Consider the following 26,740-nt stretch of genomic DNA (forward strand, 5'->3'; position numbering starts at 1 on the left):
ACCCATGCCCTCATTATTTTCCAAGCAAACAGTGATGAAGGGTCTCAGTGCGGAACTGTCTTGTTCAGGTAGACAGGAAGCAGAACCCCTGACATACTGCAGTGCGGGTAACAAAGCAACATACACCACCGACATATGACACCGCTACTTAATTTGCAGAGCAAGGTATATGTAATTAGGGTGATTTTGGCACAGGCGGAGGAACAGACAGCTAGATCAGGGCATTGATGAATTAGGGGAGCACTGTCAAGATCAAATCACATTAATCATGGCAGTGGGAGTAAGGACTCTGTTTTCAACTCCACTCGTCCTCCTCCCTGGTTTGTCTAGTGATGAATAGCTTTTCCACTGCAGGAACAATGTATGTATCACCATCACCATCAGATCTGGGAATGCAAATAGAAGTCCCACAAACCTATTGATTTGTTTCATCTACCTCTTTGTGTTTTTTAAGATAAGCGGAGAAAGGAGAGGAGAGCTGGCAATGTTAAGCAGACCAAACTTTTTCTGGGACGGACAACAAATTAAAAGGTGTGGACTGGATAGAAATATGTCAGTTTGGGTGGAGCCTGAATGACAAAAATAAACCCAATTTGGCCAAAGTTCTGTCTATCTTTCTTTCTTGATAGCTTGCATGCCTGCCTGCCTCAGTCTGTCTGTCTGCCTGTCTGTCTGTCTGCCTGACAAATCCCTCTCTGTGGATCTCCTCTAATGTGAAGAGGATGTCTCTCTGGCAATGCTCCCTAGCGTTTCAGCGCACAATGCCAGCGGGACTACAGAGCTTTCCAAGTCCCACACCATGAAACGAAAGGAAGGGAGATACGAACGGAAATGTTAACATTCTGTTGTATTGGTGCTAAACCGACTGGTTCTTTATTTTCTCCTTTCTCTCTCTCAGTATCATCTGTCTTTAATATGGACCTGGCTTTCTCTCTCTCCGTATCATCTGTCTTTAATATGGACCTGGCTTTCTCTCTCTCCGTTTGGAAAGGTTTCTCTCTCTCTGACTCGGATGAAAGGAGGGAGAGATGGCGGGACCACCGAGGGTAAATCACTACAGGGTGATGACTGACTGACCTGCTCATTCACATTCTTGTAAAGAACAGGACACACTCCAGAAAACATTCAAGTACATTTTCATTTAATTAAAGATAAGGTTTAACAAACTTAAACAGAAGCCAGTGCCCAACAATTCAGCTAGATAAGGTATTCCCAAACTGGGGTATGCAATACCATCGGAGGTACGCCAAATACATTTTTTTCTTCACATTTTCAAACAGTGCATTTGGCTGCTGCTCATGTTGGTATCTGTACTGATGGCGCAAAACCCATGACATAGTGGAGTGGTAACGCACGTGCAAGCAGTTGCTCCCGACGCCACTTGGGTACACTGCAACATCCACCGAGAGGCTCTTGCTGCCAAGGAAAGGAATGCCTGAAAGCTTGAAAGACGTTTTGGAAACTACAGTGAAAATGGTTAACTTTATTAAAGCAAGGCCCCTGAACTCTCATGTATTTTCTGCACTATGCAATGATATGGGCAGCGACCATGTAACGCTTTTACAACATACAGAAGTTTGCTGGTTATCAAGGTGCAAAGTACTGACACGTTTTTTTAAATTGAGAGACGACCTTAAAGTTTTCTTTACTGACCATAATTTTCACTTGTCTGACCGCTTGCATGATGACGAGTTTCTCACACGACTGGCCTATCTGGGTGATGTTTTTCCTCGCCTGAATCTTCTGAATCTAGGATTACAGGGCTCTTCTCTGTCTGCATTAACAAGGACAACACACAGGTCTTCCCATCATTGTATGATTTTTTGGGTGCAAATGAACTCAAGCTTACGGACAATGTTAAATGTGATATAGCGAAGCACCTGAGTGAGTTGGATGCGCAATTACGCAGGTACATTCCCGGAATGGATGACGCAAACAACAGGATTCGTTATCCCTTCATGCCCTGCCTCCAGTCCACTTACCGGTATCTGAATAAGAGAGCCTCATCGAAATTGCAACAATGGTTCCGGGAAAATTGAAATGAATCAGAAGCCAGTTCCTGATTTCTGGATTGGGCTGAGCTCAGAGTATCCTGCCTTGGCAAATCACGCTGTTAAGAGACTGATGGCCTTTACAACCACGTACCTATGTGAGAGTGGATTCTCGGCCCTCACTAGCATGAAAACTAAATACAGGCACAGACTGTGTGTGGAAAATGATTTAAGACTGAGACTCTCTCCAATACAACCCAACATTGTAGAGTTATGTGCATCCTTTCAAGCACACCCTTCTCATTAACCTGTGGTGAGTTAGGCACAATTTTCAATGAACAAAAGGTTTTATATGTAAGATGGTTAAATAAAGAACAAAGTTATTGATAATTATTATATTATTATTTGTGCCCTGGTCCTATAAGAGCTCTTTGTCACTTCCCACGAGCCGGGTTGTGACAAAAACTCACACTCATTCTTATGTCTAATAAATGTATCGTATAGTGTGTGTGTGTGGCAGGCTTACAATGATGGCAAAAAACATATATTTTGAGAGTGTGTTGACCCTGTTACTAGAGGGGGTACGCAGCTGGAGGTTGAATGTATGAAGGGGTACGGGACTATAAGAATTTTGGCACCACTGAGCAAGATGCCTTGGCCATAATCCCTTTCATTCTGCCCTCCTGTGCAACACAACTGGTGCAAATATGAACTTAAATTGAAACCACCGCTTTATGAATTACTGAGTACATTAGTCTTACTTACCCATGCATGGCGTGGAGGGGATGTGGCTCGTAATGGTACCTCCCCTCGTGGTGACGCATATCGATTGGGATCGGTGTGTGAAACGTGGGGAAGAGATGGTGAGGACCTGTATGAAGAAGAGAGAGAGAGAAAGAGAGCGAGAGAGGGAGGAGACAGGGCAAGCAGGGAGAGAAGAAATCCACCTCAATAAAAAGACTTTCCAGTGAAATATTTTAAAGGGTAAAAACCTAAACGCTATAATGCAGCAAACATAACCACTTCAGAGGGCTGGCTGATCAAGTTTTGTGTCAAATATTGACACTATCACACATGAAGAAGAATGACTAAATAAAGAGTGGTCCTGAGGAATCCTACATCTCAAACATGAGAGATGACAAACACCTGCTGTGATCCAGCCCTTTGAACTTGGTGTCTGTGTGTATGTAAGTGTGTGTGTAAGTGTGTGTGTGCACGTGTGTGTGTGTGTGTGTGTGTGTGTGTGTGTAGAGGTGCCCATGTGAAGGAGTGCTTCAGTCTGGACATAAACACGGAACAATAGCATTGAGATGAACATCTCCAGTATAGCAGGGAGGTTCTCACCTTACAGGCAGCAGCTACAAGCAGCAGCTAAACCATTGTTACCCTACACACTAGTAGTGGTTCATGTAAGAGGAGAGAGAGCACTTACTTGCTGTCCTGAGCTGGAATGAGTCAAAAAAGAGAAGCAGCAGGCATTTCACCAAGCTAGCTAGCTAAGGATTATGTACTCCTGCTCCATACCTCCACAGCATGGCGTGGAACTGTACCTTTTTACAGTTCCAATAACAGAAACCTTAAATTACAAATTGTTTGGTCTGAATCGTTCGCCCCGGGTACTGTGTCCCTTAATAGCGCTCTATGTGTAAAAGGGATGAAACACACAGTTATTTCACGATGAGTGTGTTTGTGTGAAAGACTAGAAAAATGCACAAATCAACAATTTCCTGCCATAAAAAAGGTTCATAGCTCATGGGACATCTAGTTAAAAACAACAGACATTCCTTAATTAGTGTGATGAATACATCTGAGTCTGAGCCTATTTACACCCTCTTTAGCTCCATCTCTAGCTGTCTTTGTGTACACTTTCTACGTTGTAACCAGTTCAGTTTCTCCTCCTTTAACATCCTCCCCTTTTAAATGTATGCTGAATAAAATCAAAGAGTGGATATTCAGCAGCACATGCCACCCCAACAATTGCCCTGATTCTACTCCACAAATGGAAATAAGTGAAAGCATATGTTTTAATAACTGAATCCAGGCTAGTGTGTGTGCATTGCAGGGGGGAGAAAGAGAAGAAGGAGAAAGAGGCAGCGGCCAGCTCTCTTGGGTTGGCTGGTTGGTCTCTGGGATCTCTGTATTAAGATTCTTTGTGCAGCATCACACGCTCCAGTGAGTCAGAGATGACCTGGGGAGCAGAGACCATAGGGGTCAGGGGTCAGAGGTTAGGTGGCACAGATCATTATCTCATGTGTGGGATAGGGTGATGAACGAGATAGGGGGATGTGGAAGCAGGCAATGAGGTTGTGTGTGTGTGATTTCAAGGGGAAGTTCTACCTGCAAGAGTCAGCATTCCTGGGTTATCACTAAAGCCCAGCAGAGCCCCCTGTCACTTTGATGGGCAGGCACCACACTACAAAGCTTAGCCCACAAACAGAGCACAAACTGAGTCAAATGACAGAGATTGTTGTGGCCTCATGTCTCACCTGAGAGGAAAATGACTAAAGCTATAAGGACTGAGGCCCACCGCAGAGCTTTGCCTCCGAGCAGTGGTGTTTGAAGACAAGACAGGAAACTTTCTTCAACTTTCTTCTCTGAGCATTATGGCACCTTCCTTGGCAGCCTCCTGTTTGATATGTACTTAGCTTCATTACTGCACAAAGACTCATGGAGGCTCCTGAAGCCATGGCTGAGAAAACATGCCACTGTAACTCGACTCTGTCTGCCTGGAGGCCAAACAGGAATGTTTTGAATGTTATTCTTTGGGAACTGCAAACACAAAGCAAGACATTACTGGTACTTATTCACGATTGAGCCTATTGTTCTCATGATTGCCTGTTGTACCGTACCCTAATTTGTGGGTTATTGTGACATACAAATCCATGGTTTCAGGTATGCACTGTCCCCACAACTGTGATTGTTGTTAGAAATGGTTGACTTGCATAGAATTGTTTACAAGTGTTGTGGCATTAATCATGAAGAAGGGAAGGTATATGTCCTCTTGTTTTCATCATTGACAGCTTGCCAAGTAGCACAACTGCAACAAAACAGTGTTCATCATGACATCAGGTCAGTGTAATTGAACATCCTCGCCCTCCACACGTTACAGGACCTCAGTCTCTGTAACGTTCAACACCAGGGTCTCCTAAACTCGGTCCTTTTGGTTTTTGCCCTAGCACTACACAAAAAACTAAATTTGCACCCGGGGGGGGGGGGGCAGGACCTTGTTTGGGAAACCCTGTTCTACTTTGGATGTCTGCCAACGAGCCTCTCTCTTCCTTTTATATGAAAGAGAAGACACATTCAAACACAAGTCAACTTGTACGTTGGAAGCAACAAAAAGCCACCCTGTAAAAACTTAATGGGGGGATGATTGTGCAGAGAAGTTCCAGCGTTTATCCAAACATGTCTCCTGGCTCCCAACAATTATGGATGCGAAACAGGGAGAGTGGGCTGTTGAAGAGGATGGAGTGATATGGAATGGGTCTGAGTCAAGGAGGTCAGTGGTACTGAGTCTACTGGAGTTGGCATAACCTAACTTGAAAACAAGAAAATAGGAACAACTTCCTCTTATTAGACAAAGTAAGGAGCCCCAGAGAGAGAGGAGCTGTTCTGATCTAGGGGGATAGACTGAGTAGGCCTGTTCCATCACCCAGACAGCTGCATTGTTTCTTGGGCCACAGGGACAACAAGAGGCAGGTACAGGGGTTGGGTACATGGCACAGGGTAGGGTCCACAGGCACTGGACTGCCAGCTGTCCCCCTGGGCGAACAGCAATGTAGGGACACACTGCCCCAGCCTCCCTCACACACTTTTGCACCCTGACACTCTCACTCTCCTCTGGCAGGACAATGCTGAAAGTGTCTAGAACACACCCTCTCACTTTGCTCTCTGTAGACTCTACAGTAGTGTAGACTTTACAACACTGCATGTAATCATAGACATACAGTGCCTTGCGAAAGTATTCGGCCCCCTTGAACTTTGCGACCTTTTGCCACATTTCAGGCTTCAAACATAAAGATATAAAACTGTATTTTTTTGTGAAGAATCAACAACAAGTGGGACACAATCATGAAGTGGAACGACATTTATTGGATATTTCAAACTTTAGAGGGACGGCCAGGTCTTGGTAGATTTGCAGTGGTCTGATACTCCTTCCATTTCAATATTATCGCTTGCACAGTGCTCCTTGGGATGTTTAAAGCTTGGGAAATCTTTTTGTATCCAAATCCGGCTTTAAACTTCTTCACAACAGTATCTCGGACCTGCCTGGTGTGTTCCTTGTTCTTCATGATGCTCTCTGCGCTTTTAACGGACCTCTGAGACTATCACAGTGCAGGTGCATTTATATGGAGACTTGATTACACACAGGTGGATTGTATTTTTCATCATTAGTCATTTAGGTCAACATTGGATCATTCAGAGATCCTCACTGAACTTCTGGAGAGAGTTTGCTGCACTGAAAGTAAATGGGCTGAATAATTTTGCACGCCCAATTTTTCAGTTTTTGATTTGTTAAAAAAGTTTGAAATATCCAATAAATGTCGTTCCACTTCATGATTGTGTCCCACTTGTTGTTGATTCTTCACAAAAAAATACAGTTTTATATCTTTATGTTTGAAGCCTGAAATGTGGCAAAAGGTCGCAAAGTTCAAGGGGGCCGAATACTTTCGCAAGGCACTGTATAACTATTTGAATGGATAGAAGGGATCCTATTTTCCTCCTGAAGCTAGGCCAGTAGAGTCCCTGCCCATCTTCCGAAAACACCTGAAACCCTACCTCTTCAAAGAGTATCTGAAATAATCCCACAGCACCCCCCCTCAACCCCCACCTTACTATGAGGAAGGCCCAAAAAATGGTCAAAGACTCCAGTCACCCAAGTCATAGACTTTTCTCTGCTGCCGCACGGCAAGCGTTACAGGAGCGCCAAATCACGTCCAGGAAGCTCCTTAACAGCGTCTATCCCCAAGCCATAAGACTGCTGAACAATTAATCAAATGGCCACCCAGACTATTTACATTGACCCTCCCTTTGTTTTTACACTGCTGCTACTCGCTGTTTATTATCTATGCATGGTCACTTTACCTACATGTACAAATTACCTCGACTAATTTCACGGTAAGGTCTACTACACCTGTTACAAATAAAAATGTATTTGATTTGTTGTTGTCCCACCTCGCGGTCTTAAGACCGTCCGCTAAATGACTCAAATGTAAATGTGAGCCTCCAGTGCAGAAAGGTTTAGTTACATTCAGGATGTTCTCATCAGATTCCAGTTAGTGTCCGTGAAGCAGCTCCTTGTCACTTCAAGGCAGTTACTTTCATCTCTGTGGATCGAGTTGATCGCTTAGTGGAGTTGATCCACCCACCTCATGGGAACATGCTTCTTAAACTGTGGTAACTTTGTTTGTGTTCATTTACATATCTGTGTGCTCTCAACACCTGTAGATGTTCCCTCATCATTACATTTGCTTAAATGTCTTTAAAAATATTATTGGATTCCATCCCCCGTAATAATCTTCTCAGATGTGTCAAACATCCAGACAACAACCTTTATTCTTGTTGTGGTCGGGTGTGATCTCACCCGAAAGACAGAGACATGTGTTATTAACAAAGGGCACTGGTGTGTGTTTTTTGTCTGTGATGCTCAGAGCAAAGGGAAAACATTCACTTTTCATGTCCAGACACAGCCAGCAGTAGCAAGGATCAGATCAGGGCTCTACATTGAAGTGAAGAGGGTCTGCATCCCAAACGGCACCCGATTCTCTATATGGTGCACGGTTTTTGACCTAGAACCCATAGGTCTTTGGTCAAAAGTAGTGCACTATATATAAGGAATAGGGTGCCATTTGGAACGCACAGGGGCTCATCCTCTAAGGAAGTACTTAGTGATAATAATATTGAGAGAGAGAGAGAGAGAGAGAGAGAGAGAGAGAGAGAGAGAGAGAGAGAGAGAGAGAGAGAGAGAGAGAGAGAGAGAGAGAGAGAGAGAGAGAGAGAGAGAGAGAGAGAGAGAGAGAGAGAGAGAGAGAGAGAGAGAGAGAGAGAGAGAGAGAGAGAGAGAGAGAGAGAGAGAGAGAGAGAGAGAGAGAGAGAGAGAGAGAGAGAGAGAGAGAGAGAGAGAGAGAGAGAGAGAGAGAGAGAGAGAGAGAGAGAGAGAGAGAGAGAGAGAGCCTGGACAGGGTAATTAAAACAGCTTTTCTGTCTCGCTCTCTGAGAAAATGAGGGAGGACGCTAGCGGAGAGGGGTATGAGAGAGGGAGGGAGCTAGGGGAAGAGGGGGAGGAGGAGAGGAGGGGGCTAGGGTGGGAGGGAAAGAAGGAGAGGAGTAGGAGGGGGTTCCATTCAGACAGGAAATTCCAGCAGAATAAGTTGGCTGGGGTCCTAACTACACAGCACCATGCCAACTTCTACACACAACGAACGAACGGCCCCGTCCCGTCTTGGCCTGTGCTGCACTGCACCATGGGAAGCAAAGCAACAGTCTGACCAGCCTAAGGCTACCGGTGAATGGAGGAAAGATTTCGGTAGCTAGCGTGCAATTTGTTAACACCAAGCTGAGGAGAAATAGAGGGAGAGAGGCCTTTTTTAGACGTCAATAGTACTGCACATCCATTCAACCACAGCAGTTTAGCCCCATTTGAGAGGTTAAACTGTTCCAATTGTGTATTTAGACTGACCTATGACTATTATTACACACACACACAGCATGAACCAGCCAGGTTAATAAGCCTGTGTGGTTAGTCAGATCCTAGTCCAAATCCACACACACAACAGGTTAATAGGCCAACGTATTAAGGCTGATCCAAGACCAGTTTAAAGTTCACAGCCCCAGGTTTAGTCGGCGGTGCTGACTCCTCCTGAGGCATGGGCTCGCCATGGCGACAGAAGGATTACGGGCTTACAGCAGAGCACGAAACAACCATACCACCTCTGAAAGGAAGTATTAAGTGTGTGTGCGTGCGAGAGAGAGAGACTGTGTGTGTGTGTGTGCTCTTCTCTTCACACCCCTCCCTCAGGGGCAGATGGTAAAATGATACATGTTTTATTGATAGGGGATTTGGGGTTAAAGGTAAGGCTGGCTCCATAGCAACATGTGACATGAAGAACGGATGTCTATCAGAGAACCTGTGTTTATTTTCTTTGACTGATTTGAAGTCAGTGACTGGCTGCTAAGAGGCAGAGGAAATTCACTTTAATATTCAAATAAACATACAGTATGGAAAAGTAACATTGTTTTCAGTTCCAGCTCTGTTGATTCAGGGAAGTGGTTGAGTTCAATTATTTATTTGAAGACATTGACGTCTCAAACGGTACATTGTCCGTTTGGTGACAGTTACAGCTTGGCTAGGGCATCCATATACCGTGTTAAACAGTAAGATTGAGGGGGCTGAAGGGAGACTATGTAGGGAGGATGGGAGAATGTTATTTGAAAATGTTTTTTTTTAATAGAAAGGACTCATTATTCCACTTCAGATTCTTGGAAGGTGTTCATTAAATAATATCAGGCAGGAAACTTTGTGTGAGAAGCACAATTTTAAATGTTAGACCATGTGTGTGTAAGAGAAAGAGAGTTGTGTACAGGAAACGAACTCAGGACATGGCTACACAACGCCCGATGAAGATCGGACACATCTTGGGGTGCCCATGGCAACTGGCCCTAAACACAGCCTGCATGATGGGCCTTATCAGCCAACACTCTCACAACATACACCCTCTCACTCTCACAACATACACCCTCTCCCTCTCACAACATACACCCTCTCCCTCTCACAACATACACCCTCTCCCTCTCTCCCTCTCCCTCTCTCCCTCTCCCTCCCTCCCTCCCTCCAGCTGGCTTTTCACTGCCATCATCCGTCTCCATCAAACAACAGGCCTAATCCAACCAATCACTCCTAAGAAACTCAGTTTCAGCAAACCCCAAATCTGACTGATCTTTGACCACCAGTCAGTATGATGCATCACCTATACCTGAGCTGAGGTAGGGAGGGGCACTGTTCCTCTGGTGCTCTTAATTGTCTTTAGGGCACTGTAATAAGACTAGGACCTCACCTCTCTTTGCCATATAGTAAGTTATAACAGTAGGTGTCTGTATGTTATGGTAGTGTAGGGGAAAGGGGGGCAAAGGCTGGAAAGGAAATGCAGATATCAGCTTTGGGCAGACGTGTCTTGGGGATCAGGGGCTAATGACCGCCATGCATCACCCAGCTGGGAGTGGACTACATTATGCTGAGCATTTAGAGAAAGGAGAGCTTGAGGGGGGCAGCCGTGTGGCCTCACTGGCCTGTGATGTTCAAATCAAATCCTCTTTGTCACATACGCCGAATACAACAGGTGTAGACCTTACCGTGAAATGCTTACTTACAAGCCCTTAACCAGCAATGCAGTTAAGAAAAATAAGAGTTAGGAAAATATTTACTAAATAAACTAAAGTAAAAAAAAAGTATCAATAAAATATCAATAATGATATACAGGGGGTACCGGTACAGAGTCCATGTGTGAGGGTACAGGTTAGTCGAGGTAATTGAGGCAGTATGTACATAAACAGTGAATAGCAGCAGCGGAAAAAAGGGGGGGGGGGGGGGGGGGGGTCAATGCAAATACTCCGGGTAACCATTTGATTAGCTGTTCAGCAGTCTTATGGCTTGGTGGTAGAAGCTGTTCAGCAGTCTTATGGCTTGGGGGTAGAAGCTGTTCAGCAGTCTTATGGCTTGGGGGTAGAAGCTGTTCAGCAGTCTTATGGCTTGGGGGTAAAAGCTGTTCAGCAGTCTTATGGCTTGGGGGTAGAAGCTGTTCAGCAGTCTTATGGCTTGGGGGTAAAAGCTGTTCAGCAGTCTTATGGCTTGGGGGTAAAAGCTGTTCAGCAGTCTTATGGCTTGGGGGTAGAAGCTGTTCAGCAGTCTTATGGCTTGGGGGTAAAAGCTGTTCAGCAGTCTTATGGCTTGGGGGTAGAAGCTGTTCAGCAGTCTTATGGCTTGGGGGTAGAAGCTGTTAAGAAGTCTTTTGAACCTAGATGCAGTGGTGTAAAGTACTTAAGTAAAAAGACTAAAGTATTACTTAAGTAGTTTTTTTGGGTATCTGTACTTTACTATTTATATTTTTGACTACTTTTACTCCACCACATTCCAAAATAAAGTAATGTACTTTCTACTCCATACATTTTCCCTGACACCCAAAAGTACTCGTTACATTATGAATGCTTAGCAGGAAAGGAAAATGGTCTAATTCACTCACTTAAAGAGAAAATCCCTGGTCATCACTACTGCATCTGATATGGCTGGGTCACTAAACACAAATGCTTTGTTTGTAAATTATGTTGGAGTGTGCCCCTGGCTCGCCGTAAAAAAATAAAAGAAAACCGTGCCGAATTTCAAATGATTTATAGATTTACTTTAAATACTAAAGTATATTTTAGCAATTACATTTACTTTTGATAATTAAGAAAATTGTAAACCAAATACTTTTTAACTTTTACTCAAGTAGGATTTTACTGGGTGATTTTCACTTTTACTTGGGCCATTTTAAGATATCTTTACTTTAACTCAAGTATAACAACTGGGTACTTTTTCCACCACTGCCTAGATGTTAGCATTAGCGTGCCGTCTCTGTAAGACTGATGACTGGTATGTTAGCATACCGTTAGCTTCCTGTAGCTTTGGGGACCAGAGAGGAGCGAGGGTCTCTGTAAGACTGATGGTCTGTCTGGTTAATCAGCTACCTGACCAGACTCTGATGGATCACTGGATCAGCTGACCTAACCCTGGTTAACACACCCAGGTGTGGGTCTGGTTCACTAATTACCTTAGAGCACAGATAACTAAGTCTATTGTCTCTACAGCAGACATTGTGATAAAATGAGGTTGTCTGTTGAATTAAGATTGTGTGAATAAGACTGTCCCTCGACACAATGCTATCTACAAGCTTACTTGTATTATTTCTTATTCTAACACAGTTGACATGATTTGCAATTTCTATATTATTCTCTATTCTTACTGATTGCACATTGTCTTTTTTTGTAGCTCTTCCTAATGCAACAACTAAGCAAAGTCTCACATCAAACCCAGTGCGGGAACCCCGGCCACAACAGCTAGTGTTATCTGACCCTTTGACCTCTGCATCACAGGTGATGGAAAAGCTGCCAGCTCATACAAAGAACGCCCTCACAACCCTAACGGCCCGATGACGGCATGGTCAGCACTGGTTCAGCACATCCTCCCTCTCCCCCTCACTAAAAGGGTATTTTTTAACGGGAAAAGGGAGAGAGTGGGAGAAACAGAGGAAGTGCCCTCCATAGCCAGACAATGCGTGGGAGCATTGTCTGAGGGGGGTTGGGTGTTGTGGCTGGGGGTCACCCCGGGGTGATGGCCTCCTGGGTAGCTAGGGTTCTGGGCCCTAACTGGGGCCTGACAGGGGTGGGATGAGCCAAGAGGGGATGCGGGGAGTGTCTCAGAGAGAGACATATTCTGGACTCTATTAAACTGCCACTGATAACACTAGGCTGCTGACACAGAACAAGAACCTGACTCACCTCCTCACAGACAGTCTGGTCTAAGGATCATTCTCCTGGGATTTCTGGTCTGAAGGAAACTCTCTCACTCAGGGAACGAATTTTAAAAACAGCAATGAGAAACAGCTGTGGAGGATCTGAGATGGTTGATGTGATTGGGTAAGGGTCAGAGATCCTCTGTCTGATTGGTTCGCAGGTGCTTTTTTAGGGGTCTGAGAATTCAGACAGGCTGTCCGGCCAGGCTCTGACTCTTTCTCTTCCTAAAACAGGACCATTTTGTTTGTGAATATACTACTGCTAGTCTAGTAGGGGATTTAACTCAGTGCCTTGCAACTACTCTTTGGTTTTTGTGTCAGCTAGCTTTGCAGGCTACGCTAACTGAAGGAATCAATGTCACATTTACATTAAAAACAACAAGAAAGGTCTTAAACTAGGAGAGTGTTGGCTACAGCTCCATCTCCCACACGGAGAAAGTTAAATGATTTATCGCCAGCCTTAATTTTATACAATTTTTACAGCAAAGACACGCAGTGCCAGTGTGACATCCACTGAACTTTGGGACGCATTTCCCTTACCCCCCCCCTCCTCTTTCTACCTTTCCCGCTCTTTCTTTCTCTGCCCCTCTCTCCCCCCTTTTCTCTTTCTCAGTCCCTTTCGCTCTCTCCCCCTTTCTCTGTCCGAGGGCCTTAGTCAGAGATTAAGGCTCTTAATTGGAGCATCCGGGTTGGTTTATAGTAAGGCAGTCAGGGGTGGGGGAAAAACCAAGGGAATGTCCAATAGCACAGCATGGAAGGGCCCGGTCTCAAAAGGGGACAGTGGGGTGGGAAGGAGGAGGGGGGGAGAAGGAGAGGACCTTTTCTCCCTGGACAATAGGGGTGCATTTTTGGGTTGTTAAGTGGGTGTTCACTGGGGTGGTTAGGATATTACCAGGCTGGACTGTATAAATCTGGAGCATGAGGATGAACCATGGGTGAGGGGGTTGGATGTTTGTAGGGCTGGGTTAGGCTAGGTATAGGAAGTGGGTGATGATTAGGTACAGAGAGGGTGTTGGAGGTTGGCGGGGTGAGATGGGGGGTGATGCGGCCGGGTAATCATTCAATCAAAATGGGAGCTAGTCGTCCTCTCACAACATCCTCGGCCCAGTAAGAGAAAAATAAACACACTGACTAGCTTCACGCTGGAGTAGAGGAGGAGTGGAGTGGGATTGGGGGATGGCACAGAGCCAACAATGGCATGAATTAAAAGGCTAACCTCAGGAACAGCCAAGTAAACGTGGTCTTTATCTTTCTGTCGTCTGTCATGGAGTGCTTGTATAAGTAGACCAACCCTTCAGGCAGAAGAGCTCTCCTTACCCCAACACTATCAAGCACTACAGAGAGAGAGAGAGAGCGGAGAGCTGAGAGCTCAATGCATCAACACACTGCCTACACTTCTCAGAGCACCCACAGCTCAGCATGGTACCCATATCAATAGTGACTAAATGTTTTGGAAACCATACTGCTTTCCAGATGTAGAAAGGTATGTTTATGGACCCTTCATACAAGTTTCAGTGGATTTATCGTAAATGTTTTTGAAATGTTGAACTGTACCAAAATCGTTTGCATTTTTACTTAGTTAGACTCAGATTACATCATCTTGATTACATTAATGTGTTTAATCCAATAAAAAGGTAATACACGATTCCACCAATGGGAGATGCTTCTCTTCCCTTGAGCAAACTATTGCATTGAGAGGGCCTTGTTGAAAGCGATAAGCCGTCTCGCCATAGTACAGAAGCCGGCATCTTTGAGCTGGCTTCACGTACCAGGCGCAGCTGATATGTTTACTACGCTGTAATGCAAGTATAAAAGTCAAATAAACAGGGGTCTATGAAGAACACATGTCTCTTTCTTCAGCCCCTTCCTGGCTGGCAGAGAGGTCAAAATATTTAACAGTAGATCTACATGGTAGAAGAGAAGGGAGGTTAATCTGTCTTAGTCTATATGTCCATCTTAATTAGTCTTCATTTAGTTTGAGTGGGCAGGCAAATCAAGCACTGGAGAGTTCATACAACATTGCGAGTGACTTGAGTAAAGCGTAGTGAGAGTAAGCCCATTGCAGAGACCTTAGACACACACACAGCTACTAGTACTGGGGGATATGGGTTGACGTGTAGGGTGGTATAGGGCCGAGGGTGAAGTCATGTTGTACTGGGGAGTCCATTTACAACTCAAGGAACATTTTTGTTTAAGATGTAACTTGTTAAGCACCATCCGTGTTTGTTGCAGCTTCTCACTGAAAATAGAGGTGAAAAAAAAAAGATCTGATGAAAGACAGAGAGAGAGAGAGAGAGAAAGGGAGAAAAAGGGAGGGAGGGAGAGAGAGAGAAAGAGTGGCTGGAACATTACTCAGCTACAACAACCTTCATGATAACTAATCATCTGTCACCAGGAGTCCAGTGACAATAGCTAGCTGCTACATTGTGTGATAAAATTAGCTGCTACTTCCCCAGTGTGTGAGACAGTCCCAGATGAGAGAGGTGAGGAGAGTTTTTTTCACCTCAGAACTCGTCTGCTGGGATCTCCTTTATCTTCCCAAAAAGTTTGTGTGGGGCAAGAATAAATAGTAAAAACAATTTGCCACTATATAGCTCTAATAAGATTGTATAAGTATACATATCAAGGCCCCTCAGAAAGAAAGTCCATGTGTTGGAAGTGTGTTTGGAGTCAAGCCCAGGAGTCAATTGTGAGTCCACTAAGTTTTCTTCACACACTCCTATAAGCCTTCTCAACATCATGTTATATATTGTCAGAGGAGGGCATGGCGTACCTCTGTCTTCTCTCCGTCTCTCAGATTTCAGTCCTGATGAGCAAAGAAGTGTCCTATTGATCTTATGGTCTGGGGGGGGGGGGGGGGGGGGCTGGTATGCGTGGTTTGGTGAGGGGGGAGGAACAGGCGGGTCTTCCTGGCTAAACACCCTACATGGGTTCTAGACAGATATACACATGTACACAGGTGTAGCACATGAGGATGTGTGAAACTTACTCCTCAGCCTGAAGTACCCCACCTTCTCCGCGGAATAGCTAACTCTTCGCATGGCACAACTGGTATCACACTTTGGCAGGGCGGTCATGTATGCTAGCAAAGCCGAGGCTCGAATCAGGAGGAAGTGGAATTAGCTAAGCAAGCAGTGCCCTTTACACACGTACACAGCCCAGAGTGGGCTATCATCTGTTCACCCACTACCATTAAGAGACTGTCTGGTGATAGAAAGGGTGCTACTGAGTGTAACACTTGGTTAACGGGAGTGTGCCGGTACTCATGCATTTCCATCACTTTTTGCCATCTCATCTCATTGATGATTCAGTATTACTCAGCGATAATGTCAATAACTTTTTTCCCTGATCCAGTCATAGACATATATTAGAATCCCAGCCTTTTAAGAATCAGAAACATTCTAAATGTAGTTCTATTGATCCAGTCAGACCCAAGTCCAAGTCTGTCAATCTGAGGTCCTCAGGAAGAAGATACAAATCAGTCTAACAACTATAGAGGTCGTCAATCTGCTAATAGAAGTCAAACCTCCTCCCACTGTCACAATGAAAGATTCATGCTAAGTATACAGAATGAAGGATTGATAATAGTCAATGATTTGTAAGAGGAGACGGTGAAGTAGAAGAGAGAGCAGTGAGCCTGCAGCTGACTCAAGTGTTTAAATGGTGAGGAGTGTGAGTGAATAGGCAGAGAGTGACAGTGAGAGGGGAGTGTTCAATAGGTGCTGTCACAGCTAACAGGAGGGTCATTATCCTGTAGAAAAGAGCCAGGCATCACACTAGACACATTAATATGGTAATTACACCGTTAATGACAGGTACAATTACTCTCTGGGAGAATGAGAGGTGAAAAGAGATGGCGGGAAGGCTGTGTGTTTGTGTGTGTGTGTGTGTGTGTGTGTGTGTGTGTGTGTGTGTGTGTGTGTGTGTGTGTGTGTGTGTGTGTGTGTGTGTGTGTGTGTGTGTGTGTGTGTGTGTGTCCCCTCACCTTGCACTATTCAGCCAGGCTTCGTAGTGACTAGACTGATTTTGACATGCAACCAATGGATTTTTGAATTCATATACTATATATTTCTTTCTCAGCATCTGGAACAAATTAACTAGTATGTTTTTACTATATACTGTACAGATATACCATTACACTCATAATTAGAATATTTCTAAACATATAAAAGTCAAAAATAAAACCCTATCCTAGAGTAATTTAGATTACAGAAATGGTACATGGTTGCTTTGGAAAAAAGTTAATTCAAAATTGAATCTAAACTGTGATGACGCCAATACAAATCAGGACTTTCTACATGCCGCCCCCCCCCCCCCCCCCCCACACACACAACATGGCTGCCTTGCATCCCCCCCCCCCCCCCCCCCCCCCCCCCCCACACACACACACACACACACACGAGTCCAATGCACACAAGCACGCTCACAACGTGGCTGTCACCAGTGATAGCGCAGCAGTGTAACTGAGGAGCATGTCATTAAGGCTTCAGCACACATCTAAATCACTACCAGCCGGTGAGACCCTCTCCTCTACTACTGTTGTAATGAGACGTTTAGGGAACTTATCAAAGAGCACAGAGAGGTTTTATGTTTCCCATCAAGACTTAAAAGGACTCCTTAATGTTTATGTGGAGGTGGAGGAAAAGTGGAACTTAGTCAAGGCTGTTTGTGTGTACGTGGTGACAACATGGATGACATAATTTTAGTGTACTGGATTCTTGCTTGAAATATACTGTGCTTACTCATGTTACCATACTAGAACTTATTGATGATTTTACATGTATAAGAAATGTGTATGTTGGGGGGGTCAATTAAGGTTGAGTAGGAACTCTGTGTATGGAAAGAGACACAAGTGGAAATACAAAAGTTAATATTCTATTCAAACATGTTACGCTGAATATTGATATTTCTAAGGAAGTAGGCAAAGAGCATCCGTCTGGTTTTAGTTCCTGATAAGTAAAGCCAGTTGCTGTGGAACTAGGACCATGAAGGATGTGGAACCCACCCTGAAGACCATCTGATTACAGTCCACATGCACACGCACACACGAGAGTCCTAGACTTAGGCAGGGCCATGACAATACCGGTAAGTGGAACCTACTGTGTTTTGGCCTAGTGACAAAGAGGGAGTGTTTATCTTAGACATGCAAGGAGATGACTCCGACCTAGTGGGAAGGTATAAATATACGCTTGTGTGATTGTACTGTATGTTGTGTCTGCAGCTAAAGCACACAGTGGGTTAAATAAACTTTGTTTGAGTTTTCACTCTGTTTGTTCAGAACCTAACAGGTGTCAATGGTTTGAGCTCTAGTCTCTTAAGTAGGACACATAGGACTGGCGAACCACTCCAAAAAAAAAATCACCTGACTGTTGCCCCATCTTTTTGGTTTGTCCCTACCTTAGAGCGATGTAATATAAAGTACTATACATCCACATACTGCACTTGAGATCTAAATGTCAAGGAATGTATCCATACATACAAGTAAGGCAAACATCTGGCCTCCTGACATTGGTTGGTTGGTTAGGGTGGTTTTGACAGGGTTAAAACAGCACAGTGCTTGTTTTTCCAAGGCTCTGATAAAAAAAAAAAAAATCCCACTCAAAGCAAAGAAAGCCCTCAATCTAAGAGCAGCACATTGAAGTTTAACAATCGCCACTGCCGCCTTGATGATGAGATGATCCACATGTGCCACAGATGTCTCCTAAATAATCCAAGTATCCATCGCAAATAGCACCCTATTCCCTATAAAGTGCACTACCTTGGACCATATAGGCGGAACAGGTTCCCATTTGGGACGCAACACAAATTGTTCATGCCATATGTTGCCCGTGTTATTATTAATTCTCAGAACTTTAAATAAGCCAACCACATGCTGCTCTCTCGACAGAGACGAGTTCTCGTGTGACCGTGAAGTCATCATAGCTGCTGGATGTGGGAAATTAATGACGACGTTGCAGAAATCCAGTGGTTGCTTTGATAGCCTTATATTTCATATTTTTCTCCAAGACGTATTATATTGCCAGAGCCACACACAGCTTAGCTCCACCACCACCACCACCTGACTCAAGAGCTGCTTTCTTTGTCTTTCCCCTTACGCTTAGGCCACTAACTCCTGGGCATTTCCTGCATTTTACACCCATAGCTGGGGTAAAGTGGGGTGGGATGGACAGAGGTAGGGCTTTGGCATTCATTGCATTTTGTTAGCTGGTTATTGTCATGCAAAAGTCTTCCAGTCTCACAGTAATTGACCATTAACTAACATAAACCCGTTTAGCATCTCTAGGCATACAAGCCGCTGATGTGCACATTTGGAACATTTACATAAAAAAGTTTCATAAATACATTTAATATAGGCCTACACCGTCACAATAAATCCATTGCCACAGGCTGTAGGCTTGTTCATTTAGCAGACAAGATATGCTTATAAGTCCTGTGCCATTAATTTATATTATATGATTTTATAGTAAGAAGAATATAATTTCACTTAGATTAATAAAACAGAAAGGATATTTTTTGCGAGTACGTATATGAAGTGACTATGTTGAGCGTAAAAGTGATCATTTGAAACACGTCCTATTTGCTAGATTTAGAGTTATTTGGCAACTTTAGTTGTGAATGATACAAAACATATATAGGCTGCATGACGCAACTAGAGGCTATTGCTGATTTGTGAAAGTAGCAAAAAGAGCTGGTGCTCTATTCCTGCACACACTGTTCTCTCATCAAGTGATCATGTTTTCACTATTTAAAATGTAATCTCGTCTTTACCAATATGTAAAATGAGTTTTTATTTAGAATGGCCCATTATCAAATGGGCAAGAACAGGGGCAGGGGGGAATAGACATCATCCTTTCCGCTGCTTCCTTTTTCAGACTACTCCGGTTATTTCACTCCACATCAACAACCACTGTTTGAGGAGCATGCAGCCTCTTGCTGCGCGACAGGTGATATTCCACCCAAACTCTGTATGCCATGGGCTCTCCAAGCTCGTTCCTGTATTTACCCAGTGCTTCATTTGGGAAACCTAGTGAAATCTGTTTGGGAACATCGATAGTAATGTGTTTTCACAATGAAACTCATTTCTCTGCGCTCTGGAGAGAGGGGAAGAGATGGAAACGCATGGTGGTGAGCTATTCTGTAGCTAAAAGGTCATTTGTCAGCCTATTAATTATGAAAATAAATTTTAAAAAATTGCTTTTACTTGGCTATTCAAAATCAAATACAAATGTACTATAATTCTAGGCTTAGCCGCCATGCACAATCAATGAACCAACAGCATCGCTTAGGCTTATAGGTCCTCTCCCAGAATAGAACGTTTGGAGCGTAGCATAGGGTAACCAGTCCATCCAGTATGCATAATAATACAGTTCACATTCAAAGGCGATTACTAGAATTTGTTTAATTTTGGAGTGTGTACCAAAGACATCTTAAATAAATACAAATATTCTGCCGTGCGTAATATGTGGTAGACTATGTATTGTATAATGCAATCATTATTTTAATTCAGGGTTTTTTCAGGCTTGGGCTCATAGGCCTATGCATAAACTCTAATATGCTTTTGGGTGTTTTGAATTGATCATCGTAGAAAGCGCTGTCCACTTCATTGTGTTAGGCTTTGATACAACATCCACATCAACTATGTTTTCCACTCAGTTTCAACCTGTTGTTGAACTTCTTCCTTCAAACTGATCATCACAGTGAGGTGAGCTTTAAAAGCACATACTGTTTTGATGATAAGTGTTTGATGTGATTTTCAATCACATTTACATTAACGTCAGAGTGGTTAGAGGGACAACAGAGCCCTGAGTACCAGGCCATTAGCAACCGGATTGTCATTAGCGAGCTGGGTACTACCAGCACGTGTCCAGAGTATGGTAAGGAGGAGATGACCGTGACTCAAGGGTCATGTTGAATTTTATGACTCATGACTGCCAGTGTGGCGGTAATCTGGTCACCGCAACAGCCTAGACAGGGGAGTGAGTGGGGAGTGAGTAGGGGAGACAGAGCTTCATCCTGTTAAAATAGTTATATATGATCCTGATCAAAACATTGTACATTTACTAGCCTAATTAAAGGTATGTGGTGGAGCAATGGTGTGTGCAGGTCCTACTTCACTGTCTTTTAGAGTCTCGAGGCTGCTCTATCACTGAGCCTGAACAGGATCATGTCTGAAACCATGTATGCAGCCAGCAGCAACCTGTCAGACCTGCAGACTGCCACGTATCAGCTCTTATAGATACCAAGTAGTGGTCCTAATCACCCTAACCATGGAGTAACTGAGCCCCTCCACCAGCCACCATAGCCCCACGTCTCCCCCCCCCCCAGTTCCCCGTCTCAGGAGACTTTACATGCACCGAGGCCTGAGATCACCTGAGGTTATATCTATTGTAATATGACAGGGTAATGGATTCATTAACTGAGTGGAGGCAGAGAGAGGGGGAGACTAGCAGAAACTATACTTTTTCCCCCCTACAGAAAATACATTTGCTGCGCTTGAGGGAATAAACCTAAGTAAGAAGTCACACAGAATTACTGATCTACAAATCCGCTACAGTACTGCAGCATCCCCAATAACTACTAATTGTATCTGTTCAAGTTGAATGGATCTGCACAGTGCCTTGTTCAGGCCAATGCTTTTGAATGCTCTGCCTCACAACAGGAACATGTCTGCCTGGCTGCATGTTGCAGTACATTTAAAACCCTGGCGGTGACAATTATCCTTAATAACACAGTCCTTAACAAACAAAAGGGCCTTGTTCAGTTCAATGTGTGACCTCTCCACACCTGTGCTAAATATCGTGACAAACAAGCAGCTGGTTAATTGGGACTTTTTTCGATTGGTCCTGTAGGAGAGAAACCGGAGCCGTTCGATTCAGACCAATTCCATTTCACAGTGTTTATGACGGGAAAAAATTCACCATACGTTTTATGTAAAACTTTAGAATACAGAACATTCTCGACAAATAGTTTATTTTCTTATACGAGCGGTGTGCACACTGTTTTGTAACTGGCGAAGGAGGACAAGGTGTCAGTTTCTGAAGGAATTAATTTACATACCAACACTACTTATGCTCTTTCACAGATCTTTTACTTTATAGGAATAATGGTACAGCTTGTGCATTTTTGTAGTAAGGCTTGATTTCTAGGCTACACTGTTATGGCTTTTCTCATTGTAGCAGAGTTGTGTCAATTGGAAATGGAAAAAGGTTTCGTATTCATGTTATTTCGTCAGTCAAACTAGGTTTTCTTAGGGAGTTGAGGGCAATTACACTGTCTCTATTGGTCTGACAAGCTGCCATGTCAAGTTGTCCTGAACATGAGCTAACTAAACAGACAGACAGGCACACAAGGCCCTATTTAAAGAATAATTTAAAGCCTTGTCTAGTGTTAGTCGATGCATGCACACCTGCAAAAACACTATTCACTGTTTCTCTTGACTTGCTAAAAGTTATATTTTCTGGCAAAACCATACAAGACTGTATTGAAGAAATCTGTGTTAGTGAACATAAATTATACTTTTTTACATTTCGGCAAGCAGACAAGAACAAATGTCTTTGACACTTGTACATTCCTTGACACACTAAAATGTCAGATCTCCTATGTAGTAAGTCATTTGTAGCTGCTGTAGGCCTACTAATGTATATATATATATATATATATATAAAAAAATCTACCTCCAATTCCAATTGTCCTTGAGGCTTGAACTGAAATGGAATTGACCCCAAACCTGCACTGGACAGTCCCGTATGTGTTTATGGAGTGATCATCAGGCCAAGGAGTAGTATTGGGAAAGCTCTGGCTCTATGTTCCTCGAGGCCTGCATGCATGGGGCTTGCCTGGCTCTATGTTCCTCGAGGCCTGCATGCATGGGGCTTGCCTGGCTCTATGTTCCTCGAGGCCTGCATGCATGGGGCTTGCCTGGCTCTATGTTCCTCGAGGCCTGCATGCATGGGGCTTGCCTGGCTCTATGTTCCTCGAGGCCTGCATGCATGGGGCTTGCCTGGCTCTATGTTCCTCGAGGCCTGCATGCATGGGGCTTGCCTGGCTCTATGTTCCTCGAGGCCTGCATGCATGGGGCTTGCCTGGCTCTATGTTCTTCGAGGCCTGCATGCATGGGGCTTGCCTGGCTTTATGTTCCTCGAGGCCTGCATGCATGGGGCTTGCCTGGCTCTTGGCTGTTGGCAACCCCTGACTGGTTCCCTCTAGGAGAGAGAGATTGGCCTGACTGGCCTAGAGGAAGGAAATATTACCTGGAGCATAACACTAAATGCAAGGGACCCTGACACCCTGCAAGTGGTAATGATCAGTGCTAATGATCAGGCAAAATGTTCATAACTGAACAAATAATATGAGAGAGAGAGAGAGAGAGAGAGAGAGAGAGAGAGAGAGAGAGAGAGAGAGAGAGAGAGAGAGAGAGAGAGAGAGAGAGAGAGAGAGAGAGAGAGTGAGACAGCCAGAGAATGAGGAATAAACTAAACTGTGGCCTCAGGAAGAAAAAAGTCCCAGATACCTCTCAGCCTGTGAGCTCAGCTTCCTTCTGTCTGTGGATTAAGCAACTTCCTCAGTCATAATTAAAGGTTTATCCCCTCACAATGAAGAAATTAAACTGTAAAAACTCACTGGCTAAATTATTGTTATTCATGGGAGTTTAAAGAAGCGGACGCTTGAAATGTAAACATTCCCCCCCTCTTCAGTTAAGTACACTGTGTAGTGAATACAGCCGTGGGAATTTCAGAGCGAGCAGGAACTACAACTTTGATGAATAAGAAGGATTTACTGAGCTCTTAAGTATCCAAACTCTCTCAGAGCCAAAGCTAACACTTGGACAATGTACACATCCATAGGACATGTACTGTATATACTTTACACATGTACATTCCTGCAAATGTACATGTCTCAGACTGCTTCTACACTGTTATAGATTGAGTAAGTGAACTCTCATTGTTTGGGATTCCACGTGTTTGGAATCTGTATTTAGGAAATAACTGAATTAAATGTAACATACTGTAGATGCAGCTGTGTGCAATGCTGCAGTATGTGCCATTAAATTGAGAGTCGAGACCCTATTGGCCAGAATTGAAGTGGAAAGTTGGCTCTGGGTCTTATATTAATCACAGTCTATAACCATGCCACAACATGTCAGAGACTACCGCCTTGTTTACCATGACAGTTTGATGTCATCCTCACTATCATTGATAAGATAAAGGACCTGTTCTGAGTCCCATGTTAAAGCAGCGGGATCAGGAGATTTGGAAGAGGTGGAGGCATGTGTCTGTGTGTGTGTGCATGCGTGTTTGTGTGCGTGTGGAGGTGAGGGCGCGGGGGGGGGGGGGGGATCTTAGGGTGAGAGAGAGAGAGAGAAAAAGCGAGAGAGAGACAAGTCTGTATCTGCTGCAGCCGTGGGATGACCCTGTTGATCCTTTGAAGCCTGGGCCAAGAATGCACACGCATATTTCCTACTGTGGGAAATTACCTAGGCCACAACACAGACTATACTGCTAATACACAGGCTTTACATTGTAAGTCATAACGCGTTGGAAAAATAAATGTAATTTGACTGAGGTTAATAATGGGTCCAGTCTAACAACACTAACCTCTTGTTCACCTGAATTGGTCACAGTGTCAGAGTGGTAATAGGGAAGGCAACACTTCATTACTGTAATAAGTATACAGAGGGCATGACCCTATCTACTATTGCCACTATGTACATCGCATAAGGACAAGATGCATTTAAACGGAACAAAAACACAACATGCAACAATTTCAAAGATTTTACTGAGTTACAGTTCATATAAGGGAATCAGTCAATTGAAATAAATTCCTTAGTCCCTAATCTATGAATTTCACATGACTGGGAATACAGATATGCATCTGTTGTTTACAGATACCTTAAAAAAAGGTAGGGGCGTGGATCAGAAAACCAGTATCTGACGTGACCACCATTTGCCTCATGCAGCCCGACACATCTCCTTCGGATAGAGTTGATCAGGCTGTTGATTGTGGCTTGTGGAATGTTGTTCCACTCCTCTTGAATGGCCGTGCGAAGTGGCTGGATATTGGCAAGAACTGGAACACGCCGTCATACACATCGATTCGTCGATTCAGAGCATCCAAAATATGCTCAATGGTTGACATGTCTGGTGGGTATGCAGGCCATGGAAGAACTGGGGCATTTTCAGCTTCCACAAATTGTGTACAGATCCTTGTGATATGGGGCAGGGCATTATCATGCTGAAACATGAGGTGGTTACACGGGGTCTGAGGTTGTGAAGCCAGTTGCCAAATTCTCTAAAATTATGTTGGAGGCGGCTTATGGTAGAGAAATTAACATTCAATTCTCTGATAACAGCTCTGGTGGACATTCCTGCAGTCAGCATGCCAATTGCACACTCCTTCAAAACGTGAGACATCTGTGGCATTGTGTGGTGTACACATTTTAGAGTGGCATTTTATTGTCCCCAGCACAAGGTACACCTGTGAAATGATCATGCTGTTTAATCAGTTTCTTGATATGCCACACCTGTCAGGTGGATGGATTATCTTGGCAAAGGAGAAATGCTCACTAACAGGGATGTAAACAAATTTGTGCACAGAATTTGAGAGAAACAAGCTTTTTGTATGCATGGAAAATATCGGAGATCTTTTATTTCATCTCATGAAACATGGGACCAACACTTTACATGTTGCATTTGTATTTCTGTTCAGGGTAAATTCAATTTTAATGAAACAAAGAAGGTATGAGGGAATCCTCAAAATCTCCATACTTCCTAACCAAAGAGCTCACATGAAAGGATTTCACTCACTCAATCACTCACTCCATTCCTACCCAGTTGTTATGAAAATTACTATTTATTTTTCCCAAATCCATCCTTCTTCTCATCCTCCAACACTTTTCCCAGAGCTGTCTGATGTATGAGATTACAAACTAGTTTTCCATAAGGCTGGTAGCGGCTTGTTTACATGTTACTCAGGACCATGACAACCATACATTGAGGTCTCAAGGCTGTAGTATAATTACAGGGTGTACTGTATATACTGTAATTTAACTAGTGATAGAAAGGACTTTCTCAGAATGGAGGAAATGCTGCTACTCCATTGCATAGTGCAGGGGATATGTGCAGAACTGAACTGATTCTGCCCACATTTGCACTACCCACCAAACAAGAAAAATGGAGGAGACTTCAACGCTACACAATGGAAAACATAAGGCATAGATTGGTTCTTGGATTGGCTGTTCCTTCCTTCCTGACCCTGTTCTAGGAGAACTGTATACTCGTCTCCAGCCAGGACAGAGTGTTGATCTGGGATGCCTCTGTTTGTTTGTTATTCCTGGGTCTGCTGCATTTACTCAGGCTACCCTGTCTGCTTATTTTGCTGGTCACACAGTTTACTGTAGTCATGCCGTCTGCATGCCTGCCTGCATGCGTTCTGTCCTTGGAGGAAGGCCAGTAGCCCTGGTGTCAGGGCCGTGGGCCACACTGGGCTTGTCCCATATGGCACTCTATTCCCTGTGGGACTTGTTCAAGAGTAGTGCACTACAGATAATAGAGTGCCATTTGGGACTTACTGCTTTCTTGTTTCAGACAGGATTCACGCAGCTGACTGCTGCACTGACCACACAATGTTTATTGAATTTCTTCTCCTACTCATCGTCAAGCTAAGCTGACCTGGCGCTTATTTCGGACAAAGGTGACCCCAACAAATAATGAAAAAAAGTTAAACCATTTCTGTTTGTTATTTAAACCAAAAGAAACATGTTTTAAAACCCTTCCCTTTGTCTGTTTATTTGACTGGATTTTACTTAGACAAAGTCTGTCTGGCTTACAGGTGCAGGGGATTGAACATGTGATATGTGACTCTCTCTACTACTAAAAGCCATCCATAAGGAGACTAATTGCTAATGCTGTGGTATTACCAGCCGTTGTCAGCAGTGTAACCTTAGATCTGTAATTACTAGCAAACTAACTCCCCCAGCTTGAGGAGAAATTCTAGTGTCGCTACAAGTCAATTTCCTGTGAGCTTAACAGAGCTGCAACAGCACAGTCAAAGCGCTCTGATACTGGCGATGGCTATAGGCCAATAGCTCTTTTTAGGTGAAGTGTCAAATTAGCTAAGCACAGTAAAGAACTGTGATTTTATCAATTGTGGCAATAATATATCTCTAGTTGTTCACAATCAATATTCGAATTAACTTTCCCCGACAAC

General features: G+C 43.8%; 1 protein-coding gene across 2 annotated transcripts in view; it reads right to left on the reverse strand.

Annotated features, from left to right (window-relative positions):
• LOC110520285 (transcription activator GLI2.L) overlaps positions 1 to 26,740 on the reverse strand; it is a 103,210-nt gene that overhangs the window by 42,030 nt on the left and 34,440 nt on the right. For both annotated transcript variants that reach the window (XM_021597475.3, XM_090230057.1), the window contains exon 3: positions 2,757 to 2,862. In XM_021597475.3, the coding sequence (XP_021453150.2) occupies positions 2,757 to 2,862 (106 nt within the window). The remainder of the gene's footprint in view (positions 1 to 2,756; positions 2,863 to 26,740) is intronic.

The sequence above is a fragment of the Oncorhynchus mykiss genome, chromosome 3 (genome assembly GCF_057628025.1).
Source record: "Oncorhynchus mykiss isolate SJ-2025 chromosome 3, ASM5762802v1, whole genome shotgun sequence".
Lineage (NCBI taxonomy): Eukaryota > Metazoa > Chordata > Actinopteri > Salmoniformes > Salmonidae > Oncorhynchus > Oncorhynchus mykiss.